The following is a 16,931-nucleotide window of genomic DNA, read 5'->3' as shown; positions in this document are numbered from 1 at the left end:
TTATGGCATTAAAAACATGTATGTTAAAGGAGGGGAAGTCCAAACAAAATCAATGACTATTAATATCATATAAAGAAAGACAATCTGACATGTGGTGCCTCCTGATAGAAGTACATGCTACCACCTATGAAGTGTTTTTGTAGCAGAGGAGGAAGACAAGTGCAAGTGTAATTTATGGCTTTGGCAGAAAACTGGAGATAGCAGAGTGGAAGCTAGAAGTCCAGAGGCATTATCACCTCTAATATGCATATATTTTTTATGAAACAGAAAAATTAGTTACTCCCCTTTTAGAGAGGTGAAAAGAAACATAATGAATCAATGATATGCCCGTGGCCACTTTGATAAATTCAGGCATAAGAGCCTACCAGCACTTCTGGATTCATATTTCAGAACATATTTTCCATATGAAAAGAATGGGGATCCCTATTGTCAAAGAGTAGCTAATCTGATAAAATAGATATGAGAGGTGATACGTGTTCAACAAAGCCTTAAAACTACATAGGCAGAACACTCTTCGACATAAATAGCAAAATTTTTGGGGTCCCTCTCCCAAAGTAAAGGAAATAAAAGCAAAAAGAAACAAATGGGAACTAATTAAACTTAAAAGCTTTTGCAGAGCAAAGGAAACCATCAACAAAATGAAAAGACAACCTACTGAATGGGAGAAAATATTTGCCAATTATATGACCAATAAGGGATTGAGATCCAACAAATATAAACAGCTCATACAACTGAACATCAAAAAACAAACAACCCAATCAAAAAGATGGGCAGAAGACCTGAATAGACATTTTTCCAAAGAGGAAATGCAGATGGCCAGCCAACAGGCACATGAAAAGATGCTCAACATCGCTTATTATCAGGAAAATGCTAATCTAAACCACAATGAGATATCACCTCACCTGTCAGAATGGCTATCATCAAAAAGGCCACAAGTAACAAATGTTGGCAAGGATGTTGAGAAAAGGGAACCCTTATACACTCTTGATGGGAGTGTAAATTGGTGCAGCCACTGTGGACAATAGTATGGAGGTTCCTCAAAAAACTACAAATAGAACTACCATATGACCAGGCAATTCCACGTGTATATATCCAAAAAAAGCCAAAAACACTTAATTCAAAAAGATACATGCACACCACTGTCCATAGGAGCATTATTTACAATTGCCAAGAAATGGAAACAACCTAAGTGTCCACCAACAGATGAATGGATAAAGAAGATGTTGTACGTATATACACATAGGATACTACTCAGCCATAAAAAAGAAAGAAATTTTGCTATTTGTGGCAACATGGATGGACTTGGAGGGCATTATGCTAAGTGAAATAAGTCAAACAGAGAAAGATAAATACTGCATGATATCACTTATATGTGGACTCTAAAAAATATAGCAAACTAGTGAATAAACATAAAAGAAGCAGACTCACAGATACAGAGAACAAACTAGTGGTTACCAGTGGGGAGGTACAAATTATTGGGTGTAAGATAGGCTCAAGGATGTATTATACAACACAGGGAATATAGCCAATATTTTGTAAAAACTGTAAATAGAAAGTAACCTTTAAAAATTGTATAATAAATTTAAAAAAATTTTTAAGCAAAAAAAAAAATTATGACAGTTGGAGTTATCCTCTCCAGCAAGAGAAGAAAGTAAGTACGCTCTTCTGTTGTGTGCAGATTCACATATATCAGAGATCAAAAAGGCAGATTACACTGGCATTCTCTTATGCAATGGAGACCTCTTACCAGTTCTCTCTTAGAAGGGTAACCATCCCAATGCCACCAAAATGAGGCAATAGAGACCTTGCCAGGCAAGACAGGGGTCCTTTTAGAAACTACTCTGGGTCCACTTGACTACATGAGCAAACCGATGGACAATACACAGGGCTGGCTTCAAAGGTATATGACCTGTGCAGTCAAAAAAGGACCCTCTCAGGACTTCCCTGGCAGTTCAGTGGTTAAGACTCTGTCCTCCCAATACAAGGGGCCTGGGTTCGATCCCTGGTCAGGGAACTAAGATCCCACATGCCTCATGGCGCTGCCAAAAAGAAAAAAAAAAAGAAAAAGGGATCCACTCTAGGAAGGGCCTGCACTTGGCTTAATGCTCTGGTGTCACCATCTTGAAATCCTTAGTAATTTTGTTTTTGAGCTTATGCTTTGGAAGTGAAGTCTGATGGGACAACTGAGCACACACATGAGCAGCAGAGACAGGCCCGTTGGCAATGCGCACAAGCATATAGGCATGAGCTGTGTGGGTAGCAGGCAGTGTGGGTATGGAGCAATTAGCCTGGCAGCCTAGTGTGCAGATGCATGCCTAAGGCAGTATGTGGCACCACAGGGCGTTGGTTTTTATGTTTCCAAAATTAATTTGAATTAACTTTGTGTTATATTTTAAGGATGAAGCTTCTTTTTATTAACCCAATCCATGAATAGAAATTGAGTGCCTACTACAACGCTCCATAAACAAAATTAGGTTTCTTTTCTGCCTTCATGGAGCTTATATTCTAGTTATATAATTTTATCCAATTAATGCAGTAATAGTCTACTCTTTAAAATTAGAATTATTGCTTTGAATGCATCATTGGAGAGTATCTTTACAAAAAGGCAGTCTTTTATAATAATGTGATTGTAGCTAACTTTCCTGACCTATAATTTCATTGAATAAATTACTCTAGTTGCTTTGCTTGCTTTTATTATTTTCCATTAATTTTACCATAACTGAAGACATCCCTAAATAGCTGAATATGGAATGATTTTATTTTAGAATTGTGAAAAATGGAAGACAGTACCACAGACACAGAACAAGAAGAGGAAGAGAAGAAAGGTGAAAAGGATCAAGAAGACCCCATTTATGCTGTAGCACCCACGATTAACATCCGAGATGAGCGATTCGTTGATGTATCTACAACTCCAGCTTTCATTTGTCTGTATGAGGTACAGATATATTTATATATTACTACAGTAAGACTTGCCTCACTATCTACTTAAAAATTCAGATGAAGTTAATATCATTATCAAAATAATTTATTATTTGTAGCCTGTAGGCAATATGTACTGTTTGAAGCACTTTAAAATAAAATAGCCCCTACATTCTCTTCCAAAAGCCTACGGTATAATCCTGGACTAATGCAGTAGTGTAGGTTCTGATACTTTTAAGGCATAATAAATATTTGCATATATGCAGCCACTTAAGTATATTCTGTATGTTGGTAACTGATTTCTTTCATTACTGGATACATTACATTTACATCCATAAAATGAAGATAAAATATCTTGTCATATAACGATAGAATATACATTTACCTAACCAAATGTAGTTACTGCAGTAGAGCACAGAAACATGCTGTTTCCTACTAGCAGAGAAGCAAAAAGGGGAATCTGATTTTTGTTATATTTTTGTCTGATTTTTTAAAAAATGAGATGAACATTTAGGAAATGCCCATATATGAGGAGAGTTTTTTTTAAACAGTAACTGACCACACATGCAATCTGTCACGCTTGAGAGCTGTACTTTAGAAAATGATTTAGAGGATATTTGACTTCTGAACTCTTAACCTTATGTGAATATAACTGAATAAAACATCTAAGAAATTTGATAGTCATAATAAAAATAAGCTTAAAAAGTCTTTGGGCAAAATCAGATTTTACTTAAAACCAAGAAGCGATACTAAATCCCCGCCCAAATATTTTCTTGGTGTAAATATTTTAAACAATTGCTACAACTATTGTTGAGCTTTTGTTTTATATAAACATATAAACCTCATATCAGGAACACACGATGTCAGTTTGTCCCATTACTCATGTTTTCAGCATTGATCACTTGGTTAAGGTGGTGACTTCTAGCTTTCTCTCCTATAAAGTTATTATTTTTCTTCTGGAAATTGATAAGCACCTATGGGGAGATATTCTGAGGCTATTTAAGTATCCTATTCCTTCTAAAATTTTCACCTACTAGTTTTACATCTCTTGATGATTCTTGCCCAAATTAATTATTATTACAATGGTTGCCAAATGGCAGTTTTCTCATTCCATCATTTTTTCTACATTTATTAGTTGTCTTCCTACTATAACGTAGAACTTTCTCTTCTTTTCTTTCCATCTGTCTATCCATCCACCCATCTATCCATCAGGGTGGACTCATGAGTTCTTATTCTACTCAATGAGCTATAATCCATTATGGCCATTATTCATTTTGATACTTCAGTTGTCCCAGATTTGGCCAGTGTACACCCTTTCAAGAAGGCTCACTTTTGACAGGCTCCTATGATTCTCTGTGTACCTTTTAACTTCCTGTCATAGAATATGTTCCAGATTCATCTTGCATTTTCTTTGCTCCAACTCTAGGATCAGCCATTTCTCAGAGGATCCTTGGTTCCTATTTTAGTGGAGAATGATATTTGAAAACTAAGATCTCAGTGCTGGGTGTGTTCATTGCTATCGGTCTGTCCTTGCTTCTCAGCACTCTCAGAGCCGGGAAATAGGTGTATAAATATATTTATCCACATAAATTTATATCTATTTCTATACGTATCTTGATGTATTTAGAACTATGAGTTCATATCTCTAGTATTAATATTTTCAAATGATCAGCGTTCTCTATTTCTGCTAAAATCCATCATATGTCCAGCTTTGCAATAGTATTTCTACTTTTATACTACTACCTTTAATAATTATATCAAATAAAGGTACAGGTTATTTCTACCAAAGGTTATGCCAAACAATAAAAATTATAGTCAAATTTTTTAAGCCACAGATAAAGAAACATGGAAGACTTGACTTGTAAAGTCAAAGGAGAACTTAGGACAACTTCTCTTGCGTATTGGTCTTCAATGTAACAATTCGTTAAATATTTCAAGAATCTCTCAATACTCATGTATGCACAAATTATAGCTATTAATCATTGAGTATGACCAGCCCCTAATAAAGTAGATAACTTAGATTATATGGTAAAAGAATGGTCCTCCCATTTTGAGTAGTAATTACACCAGTAATTTTACTTCCTTTAGGCAGCAAAATCTTGCAGAATGAATTATTGGCTTCAAACAACTTTGTTTCCATAATAAACACCCCTGAGATTGTTCCTATTGGCATCTATAGCTTTTTTTTTTCTAACTCTTTTAACATTCCTCTAAGATTCACGAGTCTTACAATTTTTTTAACCTACTATATAAAAGCTATCCTCGGGCTTCCCTGGTGGCGCAGTGGTTGAGAGTCCGCCTGCTGATGCAGGGGACACGGGTTCGTGCCCCGGTCCGGGAAGATCCCACATGCCACGGAGCGGCTGGGCCCGTGAGCCATGGCTGCTGAGCCTGCGCGTCCGGAGCCTGTGCTCCGCAACCGGAGAGGCCACAGCAGTGAGAGGCCCGCGTACCGAAAAAAAAAAAAAAAGCTATCCTGTTTCAGTTGTCTAAACAGAAGCTGAATCTGCAGAATAGCAAGAGTTCTGAAAGAAAGCCGTCAGAAATCCACTTCCAAAGGCCCAGATGCTTGGCATCACATTGAAAGAACCAGATGCTGCTTATAGCATTTATTGTTGCTAATGGTAGTCACACCGTTGGTCCAGCACTATTGAGTTGTAAAACATGGATGTCATGCTGTCAGCTAATATTGCCTACAGAATGTGTTCAGTATTTATGGTACTCTGCAATTTGGGCCCAAACTATTTTTGTAATCTAATAATTTACTTAGGTCCTCATGATCTTCTGCTTGTTAATCCCCTTAGCATGGACTCTCCCATATTCAGATGGCTAGGAAACTGGCACATATTCACAAAGCATGATACAAGGTCGTGGCTGTCCACAATCTTCCTACTCACGTTGCCTCTTGAAAGACTGTGCTACTCCAACTGAAAAAATCAGATCAAACACTTGTATAGGCCACACTTTGAAACCCCTGCATCTATTCCTAACCTTTTAGAATCTGGCTCAGTTCTCACCTCCTTCAAAAAACTGTGCCTGGGGCTTCCCTGGTGGCGCAGTGGTTGGGAATCTGCCTGCCGATGCAGGGGTCACGGGTTCGTGCCCCGGTCTGGGAGGATACCACATGCCGCGGAGCGGCTGGGCCCGTGAGCCATGGCCGCTGGGCCTGCGCGTCCGGAGCCTGTGCTCCACAACGGGAGAGCCCACAGCAGTGAGAGGCCCACGTACCGCAAAAACAAACAAACACAAAAATAACCCTGTGCCTGAGCAGTCAGTTCACAGTGTTTTCTCCAACCTGTCTACTCTTACAGCATTTGTAGGCTGTACCTTTCACTTGATACAAGATCATTAACAGATATTTACTGAATATCTTCTCATCATATAATATTTTGCATAGAAAATTTAATTTCTCACTGATATTATGATCACATTAAACAATAAGACTTAACAGGGTATGAACTACACTGTGTTAAATTCACACTTTGGGATTAATGTTCAAAGTGGGGCTTGGGAAGTAAGTCACATCAATGGACTGTGTGGGTTAATTCTGGACACCTGCTCCCCAACTCTTCCATTGCTGCCTAATTATGAGGCCTGGCACTCCACAGACTTTTCTAGTCCTGTTGAAAACTTTTATTAAAAAATTTTTTTTGCTAAGGTATAACATATACACAGTAAACCTCGCAAATACTCAGGGTCCAGCCATTTTTTTTTACATATGCCAATAACCAACATGTTCAGAACTGAATTCATCATTCTCCGAATCCTAATTCTCCTCCTGCATTCTCTTTATCAGTTTGAGGGTAAGATATCTCCATTAAGTATTTCTTGAATTTATCTCTTCTTCATTCCTGCCATATTCCCACTCAGATGAAAATGTATTTCCTGCAACCCAGTGGTGTCCCTTGAGACTCTTCCCAGTCATTTCTCCCACCAAAGTTAGACCTATTCTGACTTATCACTATGTATTAGTTTTGCCTCTTTTCAAAAATCATATGAATGGAATCATACAGTATGTTTTCCATTGTGTCTGGCTCCTTTTGGTAAACACTGAATCTGTGAAATTTATTCATGGCACCATCTGTGCCTTAGTTCAATATTTTAAAATTGGTATATAGTGTTCTTTTGTGTAAATATCCTATAATTTTCTTGTCCATTCTGTTCTATTTAGAGATTAAGAGATTTGGGTTGTTTCCTGTTTGGATGATTATGGATAAGGTGCCATGATCATTCTTGTGCATTCTTGTGCCTTATACTTATGAATTCATTTATCTTGGGTGTTTACCTAGGAGTGGGGTTCCTGTGTCATAGTTTAGGTTTATATTCAGCTTTAGTTGATACCTTCAAATAGCTTTCCAAAAAGATTATACCAAGATATACACTCTGATGGGCAATATGTAACTGTTTTCATCTAATACCATGGCAAGGGTCATGTGTGATTTTATTTATATCCTACACAGCACCTGGCTCAAGACCTTGCACAGAGACAAGCAGTAAATATTTAGTATTTAAAAATGATTCTTTTAACAAATAGCATATGTCTCTTTGTTCAAAGCTCATGTCTGTTGCACATTCAGGCTTAATGTAAGTTATAGCTTTCATGGTATTCCCTAAGTCAGGATTTCTACTTCTAAATTGTACATGGTTATGTAAAGTAGCACTGATTTCTTGGTTGTCAAATGTCAGTGTGTCAGATGTTGAACATTTCCAAAACTTGGATGCCATAAAGTCATCCTTGTCTTAATGCCAAGAGCCAAAATCAAAACATGAAATTATCTTGCCTAAGACTTTTGGCTCTTTTACTTTTCACCAGAACGAGTCAGCTCCTCCCTTCTCTTCATTTCCTGAAAATAATTTTTGTGCCAGCCGTTGTTAAGTCTTGGACCTGACTTAACCAGGGGGTAGAGAAAAAGTAGCACAGGAGCCTTTGGGAGGCACAAGGGACAGTGTGAACACTGGAGGGAAACACTAAGGAAGTAAAAGTGTGACTCTGTACAGAATAAGAAATTCTGTTAAAAGTAGAGTGTGGGGTATGCAAGCATTGTGGGTGTGTCGATGAAGATGGATTAGGCTTGTTGACATGTGACCTTTTCACTGAAACAGCTTCTATATCAAACTATCAACTTTTGGACTCCTTAAAGATGTGTAATAAATATCTTTGTGTTCACGTTTTAGTTTCATGTCCAATGGGAAAAGAACTGAGATAGCAAGAAGTTTTTGAAGAGCAGTGGGAGACATTAAGTCTTAATCCATTTAACAGATATTAATTCAGCACCCACTATGTGCCAGGCTCTGTGCTAGGAGATGTTTATTACCATTATTATTAAAGTTACTGAAATTTACTCAGATTTATCCTTTCAGCTCCTCCTTTGTTTTGAGCACCTCCTGTGTGCTGCACAGGGCTAGACGCATGGACATTCATAGGCATAAAGCATATAAAAGGGTACTGTTCTTTAGAAGCTTAATTTGGGAAATGAGAAACTTGACATGTTCAATATCAACAAAAGGCAATGGATCGTTGAGAACCTGGAGGTGCCAAAAGTGTGATTAGAACTGAATGGCAGGAACAATCACCGTGGGTTGAGATGATCTGGAAAGAAGCTTTTCACAGGCAGTAGGACATGAGAGGGGATATTTTGTCCATATCCGTGGTGTCCACTATGAACCTGCTTTTCTTATCTCAAGCTTTGCCCACACCTATACATGCATATACTTGGAATGTCTTCACCTGGATGACCCCCCAAGTTACCTCCAACTAAACATGCTCAGAATTAAATTTATTATTCTCCTCCCAAACCTAATTCTCCTACTATATTCTGTCAGTTTATTTTCTCTCTTAAATATCTATTAAATTCATCTGTTTTCCATTCCCACCATACCACCAACTGGAATACCATTTCAGTGATCAAGAGAAGATGTGAAGAGAGACTGAACCAAGCAATGGCCATGGAATAAAGGATAGAATACATATAGGAGAGAGAGTAAGAAAGTATAAAATGCTGGATTTAGTGTCTGAATGGATGGGGACGGGGTGAGGGAGAGGAAAAAGTCTAAACTGATGTTTGGATTTCTGATTTAGGAAAGTGGCTGGATTATGGTACTGTAAGTGACAGAGAATTCAGAATAAGCAATGGTCTGAGGGGAGTGTCCAATATGTGAACCTCAGGCTTACCAGGGAAGTCCCTGGGCTGGAGATACAGACGTAGCAGGTTCTTGGTATTCAGACTGCTTTTCTGAAAGGAATGCAAATTGCTGCTTATGTGTATTTAACAGCACAGTCTACCACTGCATATTTATGAAAAGCTGTTGCTATTGTTTACCTAATTCCCTACCTTTAAAATTATCTCTTTTTTGGGTGGAGGATATTCACATGTTCAAAAGACACTTTCTTATTTTTTATTAATTTTGATCTCAAGGCTGGTAACAGATTAAATACATTTTTGGAATTTTTAATGAAAATTTTAAATTAATTTCTGAAAAATTGGTGACTTTCTGATGCTACTAAAGCTTCCTTCATTTTCAAGATTGGATCTTCTATAGAGTTACTGATGAGTTTCTTGAAATAATCTGTAATGAAATTTAAAATGTTTTTCAAAGATTGAAAATGTTTTCTCTTTCATACATGAATTAATTAATCAAGTAACTGGTTAAAAGATGAAAGTGTAAGATTCCCATCCTCAAGGAGCTTACAGTCAAGGTAGTTTCAAGTATATAATTTAATTTTCATAATGATTCCATACGGAAGTTTGAGATATCATTATTTCCATCTTAAAGGTTCTGAAAGATTGAGACTTGCCCTGGTTTGCACAGCTAGGCAGATGCAGAGCCAGGCCTGGAACCCAGTCTCCTGTCTCCTAGCCTGACACACATTTCACCTGACATTCACACATTTAAACACTGCTATTTTAGGGTTTTACAAATAGACTTTTTAAGTAAACTGTATATTAAAAGAAAAAATAAAGATAAATATTTTAACTCTCTATTTAAATATTTCTCTTCGGTTTCCCTATCCTTTCTTAGTTATCACACCTCACTAATAGCTGTACTTAGAGAATAGGCATTTAAAAACTGCTAAATTTCTTTTTAAAATATTTCCACAAGTCGTGCTATTGTTGGCAGGTTTTCACTTTTCTTTCAGACATTGAGGCAGGCTTACAAGAATAATTCTTCAAGGTTTTGTTTGGCTGTTAAGAGACTTTAAACAGACTGATTATCTATTAAACAATACAGATAGGTTCCATTTTTCCCATAAAGGGTCTTATTTTATTTTTTTACTTTGACAGTAAGGTGGAAATTTTAAAATCTTTCCAATGTGGAAGAAGACTGTGGTTCATGCCTGGCATACACTTAAACATTTGGTGTACTGACATGGCTCATATCTATTTACAAAAATTAGAGATTTATATCAGGATATGTATTTATATCAGGATATATATTTATATCAGGATTACAGGCATAGAAGCCATATTCCACTTTGCAAAGTAGATTAGCACCCCTAAATTCAATCAGTAAAAATCATACACTGTACAAGAACTCAGGATAAGAGAAAAGAAGGCCCCATGTTAGGATATCGTCACCCTTGGCACCTTCAAGGTGATTCTGGCCAGGAATCTGGGGGCGTTGTCACAAAGGACTCTGCTATCTGAACACATGATCAGTGTTAAATGGGAGTCACAGAGTGTTGAAAACTGGGGCTAGAGAGGACTTGGCAGTTCTTCTGCCTCCTGTCTGCGAGCTTATCTCCTTCTACTCATTCTGAAAATCTTTCCTGAGCATCCACCACACGTCAGACTCCGGGCTTGGGACCAGAGGCAAATGCAGCAGGGAGCAGCTCTACCCTCGGCCGCACGTGTTCCTTCACCTGTGTGGTTAATGCTTCTTGATTTCCCCTTCCTGTTTTTGATTCCTTTACTGACATAATGAGAACCTTTGTGTGTGCATGCATGCCCATGTGTTTATTTTAATTACATACTTAATAAAGTTTTAATTACCTCTTTATTTTTCATTGCTTTTTTCAGCTACTATTGTAGCAAGTTGATGTAAATATTTAAAATAATACTCTAAACTCGGATGCTGGTTTTTTTTTTAATAGTCACTGTGGACAGATGTTGCTTTCTAAAATAAGGATTAGGAGAAGTACTTAATGGTACTGTTTTTTCCTCTGAGAAAGAAAGTTCTTCAGAGAGAGAAAGTAAGTTGGCTTTTGATAGCTTGTGGTTCTCAGTAGAGAATGTATATCTTGAGAAACAAAGTACCTTTAGTAATCCAAGAACTATTTGAATATATTAGTCACAAAGATGGAAGCTTAAGGATTAAAATAAATAATGCTTGGGGCTTCCCTGGTGGTGCAGTGGTTGAGAGTCTGCCTGCCGATGCAGGGGACACGGGTTCGTGCCCCGGTCCGGGAAGATCCCACATGTCGCAGAGCGGCTGGGCCCGTGAGCCATGGCCACTGAGCCTGCGCGTCCGGAGCCTGTGCTCTGCAACGGGAGAGGCCACAACAGTGAGAGGCCCACGTATTGCAAAAAATAAAATAAAATAAAATAAAAATTAAAAAAATAAATAATGCTTTTTTGATTAAAATCTATGTTATATAGGTGGATGGGGAGATGGTACTCTTATCTGTTGGGGAGATTTTTGGGGAATAAAGCAGAGGGGAGTAGGATTGGGAATTTGGCTATTCAGCAACTGGATTTACAGGTAACATCAGTAAATGAGTCAGAAAAGTCTGCTAAAACAAAGTAGTCATTACAGTCTTCATTAGGCAAATAAGATCAGGATCTCAGTGGTCAAGTAGTGAGATACAAGCCAGACTAGGAAGTTAAAGAATAGAATATCAGAGAGCCAGGTATTAAAGTTTTTTCAGCCACGAGGTTAGTATTTTTTTCTTTTTAACTATTTTCTAATACATAAAATATGCAGTACAGTAAGTCATCTACATTCAAATGAGTTCTGTACCAAGAGCGACTTCGTAAGTCCAGTTTGTTTGTAAGTCCAACAAAGTTTGCCTAGGTACCCAACTAACACAATTGGCTATATACCACTGCTTTGACGCTTGCTTCTGGACATCCTGGGCTTGAAATAAAGATACTGTACTACTGTACTCAATACAGTACTGTATAGTAAAGTACACAAAAGCACAACCACTTGCAGAGGATGCACACACGTGACAATATACACCAGACATGTGAACTAACTTACGTGATTGGACATGTGAACGCACGTTCGCATCTTTGAAAGTTGGCAACTTGAAGGTTCCTATGTAGGGGACTTACCGGAGTACAAAATTCAAAGGTGCAGAATAGTACACAGTGAAAAGTCACCCCATCCCACAGTCTGCTGTCCCCTTCCCCAGAGGCAACCGACATTAACAGTCTCCTATATAGCCTTGCAGAAGTCTACGCACAAACAAGCAAGTGGTAGTGTAATATACGTACTTGCTTTTTTCACATATACATGCAACTGTTATGTTCTTTTTAATGTTTGCATGGTATTTCAATGCACGGTGGAGCACACTCTAATCAAATCCCTATTATAAGATATTTGGATTATTTCCGATCTTCTGCTCTTACAGACAATGATAGAGAGTCAGTAACCTTAGGCGTGCCTCATTTCACACTGAAATAATTACATTAAAAGGACAAATTCCTATTCCCAAAAAGAGGGGATATATGTAAACATATAGCTGATACACTTTGCTGTACAGGAGAAACTAACACAGCATTGTAAAGCAACTATACTCTAATAAAAATTAATTTTAAAAACTCAATGAGTGTAAAATAAAAATTCAAGTGATAAAAAAGCATTTTGGGGCTTCCCGGGTGGTGCAGTGGTTGAGAGTCTGCCTGCCAGTGCAGGGGACATGGGTTCGTGCCCTGGTCCGAGAAGATCCCACGTGCCGCGGAGCGGCTGGGCCCATGGGCCATGGCCTCTGAGCCCGCATGTCCGGAGCCTGTGCTCTGCAACGGGAGAGGCCACAGCAGTGAGAGGCCCGCATACCGAAAAAAAAAAAAAAAAGCATTTTGTCATAATTTGATAGCATTTTTTTCCTATCTCCGTAGAACATAAAATAATGGTGTGTCATATATTCAATGATGTCTCAGATTTAATCAAATGTGTAACTATTTTCTATAAAAATCTTAAACATTGGCATTATTTTAGAAAATTATCCATACTTCCAAATATTAACACTAGTACACCTTCTTATTTTAAAAAGTGAGCATATTTTAAGTCAGTAGAATTTACCTCCAATAAATGTTTACTGAAAACCCTCAAAAACAGAACTGTACTAGTACAATGTGGAATATTAAAGTAAATAAGACAGCCCCTGAACTAAAAGAACTAAAAAAAAAAAAAAGAACAAATTCCTAATAGTGGGATTGCTGGATCAATGGGTTTGTTCATTCAAAAAATTTTTTTTAATTGTGGAAAAATAGACATAACATAGAATATACCATCTTGACCTTTTTTTTTTTTTTTTTTTTGCCATACGCAGGCCTCTCACTGCTGTGGCCTCTCCTGCTGCGGAGCACAGGCTCCGGATGCGCAGGCTCAGCAGCCATGGCTCACGGGCCCAGCCACTCTGCGGCATGTGGGATCTTCCCGGACCGGGGCACGAACCCGTGTCCCCTGCATTGGCAGGCGGACTCTCAACCACTGCGCCACCAGGGAAACCCCTTGACCATTTTTAAATGTATAGTTCAGTAGTGCTAAGTATATTCACCTTTTTCTGCAGCCAATTTCCAGAATTTTTCAACTCGCAAAACTGATACTCTCTATCGATTAAACAACACCTTCTCATTTCCGCCTCCTCCCAGCTCCTGGCCACCACATTTTACTTTGTGTCTATGAATCTGACTACTCTTAGATACCTCATAGTTCACAGTATTCGTCTTTTGTGACTGGCTTATTTTACTTAGCATAATGTCTTCAAGATGCATCCATGTTGTACCATGTGACAGGATTTCCCTCCTTTTTAAGACAATAATATTCCATTGTATGTACATACCACATTTTGTTTATCTGTTTAGCTGTCAGTGGACACTTGGGTTGCTCCCATCTCTTGGCTATTACAAATAATGCTGCTATGAACATAGTGTACAAGTATCTCTTTGAGATCCTACTTTCACTACTTTTGAAGTGGAACTGCCAGATCATGAGTTTGTGTATTTAAAAAGACTTTTTTACTGCTAAGGTTCCCTCCATGAAGGTTGTAATAATTTATGTTCCCCTCAACAATAAATGTCTCTTTACTGTGCTCTGTCTGACTTTTCAACTTTTGTCACTCTGTTGGGGGAAAAGGTTATCCCATCATAGTCTTAATTTACATTTACGTTAAAAGGAGTGGAGTGGAGCATCTTTTCATATGTTTAAGATTGTTTTAAAATATAGTGTATCGGGAGTCCCTGGTGGTCTAGCGGTTAGGATCTGGCGCTTTCACTGCTGTGGCCCGGGTTCAATCCCTGGTCGGGGAACTGAGATCCCGCAAGCCTCGGGGTTCAGCCAATAAATAGATAGATACATAGACAGACAGATAAATAAAATATAGTGTATTAATAGAAAATGTGAGGTATAGGAAGGCCAACAGGTCAGGAGACAACTGCCACTGGAATGATAGTTTATTACTCACAGTTCCTAAAAGAAGGAGGCATGCCATGTCATGGGCGGGGGCGGGGGCGGGGGAGGGCACGTGGGGAAGCACCAGGTGGGTCAGGAGGCAGAGGGAGAGGGAGGAACAGTGGGCAAGAGCCTTTATTGTTGTTTCCCTGGGAAGGAGTGGATGAGGCAGAGGAAGCAGCTTAGGACTGGCTAGTGTGAATAACTTCAGCAGGCTCTGGGGCATAGGAGATGTCCCTAGTTGTTTGGCACCCGGCATTGGGATGATGAGGGCAGTTGTATAGTTGACCAGAGTGTGAGGGCCTAATAAACGAGATGGCTGAGGGTGTGGACTCTGGATTGGTTGGTTTCCATTTGAAAAGTTATCCTCCTCCCAGGAGGAGGACTCTTGTCAAGGTGGGGGAGGAGGACAGTGAGGGAGGCAAGGTGACTCAGGCATATTATCAGGTGGTTTGGAACAAGACGTATCTGGCACAGGCATGTAGGGCAGATGGTAAAGCATCAACTTTACAGAAGCTGGAAGCACGGTTAATGGAGAGACCTATTTGTACTTTCTTTTTTTCGTAAATTTTGTTCACATCCTTTTTTCCTTTTTTTTATTGTGTAGTTTTTCTTAGAGATTCATAGAAACTCTTTATACATACAGAAAGTAGGCCTTTGTGTATAATACGCATTGCAAACTCTTTCTCTCAGATTTTGGATTTCTTTTGAGTTTGCTTAAGGTGGCTTTTCTCCATGTGGCAGTTTATTTTTTATGTGCTTAAATTTACTGATCTTTTCTTTTACAACGTCACGATTTTATGTCCTACTTAAGAAGACCTTTGGTGCTCTGACACATAAATTGTTTCCTGTGTTTTCTCCTAGTACATTGATAGTTTGAGTCATCATATTTTAACCTTTATTCTGTCTGGCATGTATGTCGGTATAAGGAGAAATGGAGAGGAGATGACGGGAAGCTTAGAACCTCATGCCAAGTCCATTATCTTCTGAGGCAAATGTTCTTTACATATTCCCAGCCCATGCATACCTAGGTGTAGGCAAACAAGTATACCTGGGTGGCATCAGAGATATGAATTAAGGGGGTACAAGCATTACCAGACATCAACCTCAGATTAAGTAGACAGGAATTTTGCTGTCTATAGAGACTACCTCTAAGAATAGACAGGCTCAAACTATGTTAAATACTAATGGTTTGGAAAGAAAATCTCTGATTGGTGGGAGGTTGCGGGGAGTGGAAGAGTGGTTCAGTGAAAATGGGTTGTAGTCCTTGCTCTGCGTGTACTAGCCATACAGGCTTCAGAAAGCCATGTAAGTTCTCTGAGCCTCATTTTACACTAATAGTACATTTCTCACCTTCAGGGGTACCTCACTGTCTACCATCGTGATTTTCACCCTCTTTTTAAACTGCTTTTATCACTTTTTTTCCCAGTAAAAATCATACACAGCAGCACAATATGTAAAACAGAGTTGGATGTGGTGGATATAGAAGTGAAGGATGAAGAGGTGAAGGCTGCTCCCCATTCTCTCCCCTTCACATGTCCTGTCACCACCAGCACCACAGCTCCAGTCCCCCTGGGGCGCTGGGGAAACCCCCATGCTCTGTGCAGATAGTTTGTGAACTGAACAAAAGGGAGCCATCTCTCTTCCACCCTAAAACCCATCTCAGCACAGCCAAAGGAAACACAGATCTGCCTCCAGAAAACTGTGGAAAGCAACTTGACTGTACTGAAGGTTCCTTCAGGAAGAGAGGAGGGAATTCCACAGCACGTCATGTGGCAAAACTTCCTAAAATTCCTCATCAAAGCAGATGCCTCTCCCACACACACCCAACTTGACCCCCTCTTTAAAAACTTCCCTGGAAACTTTTTTTCCCATCCCCAGGCAGCTTTTTCCCCCTTTCTATCTACACCCCTCTTCTCCTAGATATCTTTGGCCATTTCATTATTTTATAAAACAGTCTTTAGAGTTCCTTCCAGTTTTCCTCCCCACCCAGTATCCCATCATCACCTCAGGTCCAGGCACAGAACTGAACAATCAAATAGGTGGCAGGGGGAGATTGTAGGCACTTAGATTTGATTTTTTTCTTGCATTAACATAAGGATTAAATATCAGTTGCTTGAATTTATAGTCAAATCCCTCTACAATCTGATCCACCATTTCTTTCTTCTCTTTAATTTTTTTTTTTTTTTTTTTTTTTACTGTTCTCTGCTATATATACCTTATGCTCCGGCCACATTAGACGTATCCTTGTTTTCCTAAGTAGCTCCTGATTTTCCAACCTGCTTTTGCTCATCCTCTACACAGCTCAGGAGTGCTTTCCACACTTCAGTGCTTCAGAATTCTACGCATTTTTTCCAGGACAGCTCAGACCCCACCTTCTTAAAGCATGCCACTTC

The 16,931-nt window shown here is 38.9% G+C and overlaps 1 protein-coding gene across 1 annotated transcript in view; it reads left to right on the top strand.

Moving 5' to 3' along the window:
- Positions 1-2,776: 2,776 nt before the first annotated feature.
- The window catches only part of CCDC146 (coiled-coil domain containing 146), a gene marked incomplete at its 5' end in the record, with an annotated part of 113,893 nt that continues 99,738 nt past the window's right edge, over positions 2,777-16,931 (top strand). Inside the window, one exon of the mRNA XM_081244969.1 lies at positions 2,777-2,935. Within this exon, the coding sequence (XP_081101095.1) occupies positions 2,777-2,935 (159 nt within the window). The remainder of the gene's footprint in view (positions 2,936-16,931) is intronic.

Source organism: Mesoplodon bidens (genome assembly GCF_964165515.1).
Source record: "Mesoplodon bidens genome assembly, chromosome: 9".
NCBI classification, from domain to species: domain Eukaryota; kingdom Metazoa; phylum Chordata; class Mammalia; order Artiodactyla; family Ziphiidae; genus Mesoplodon; species Mesoplodon bidens.
Note: the sequence above shows the minus strand (reverse complement) of the source record. Positions and strands in the feature narration are given on the sequence as shown.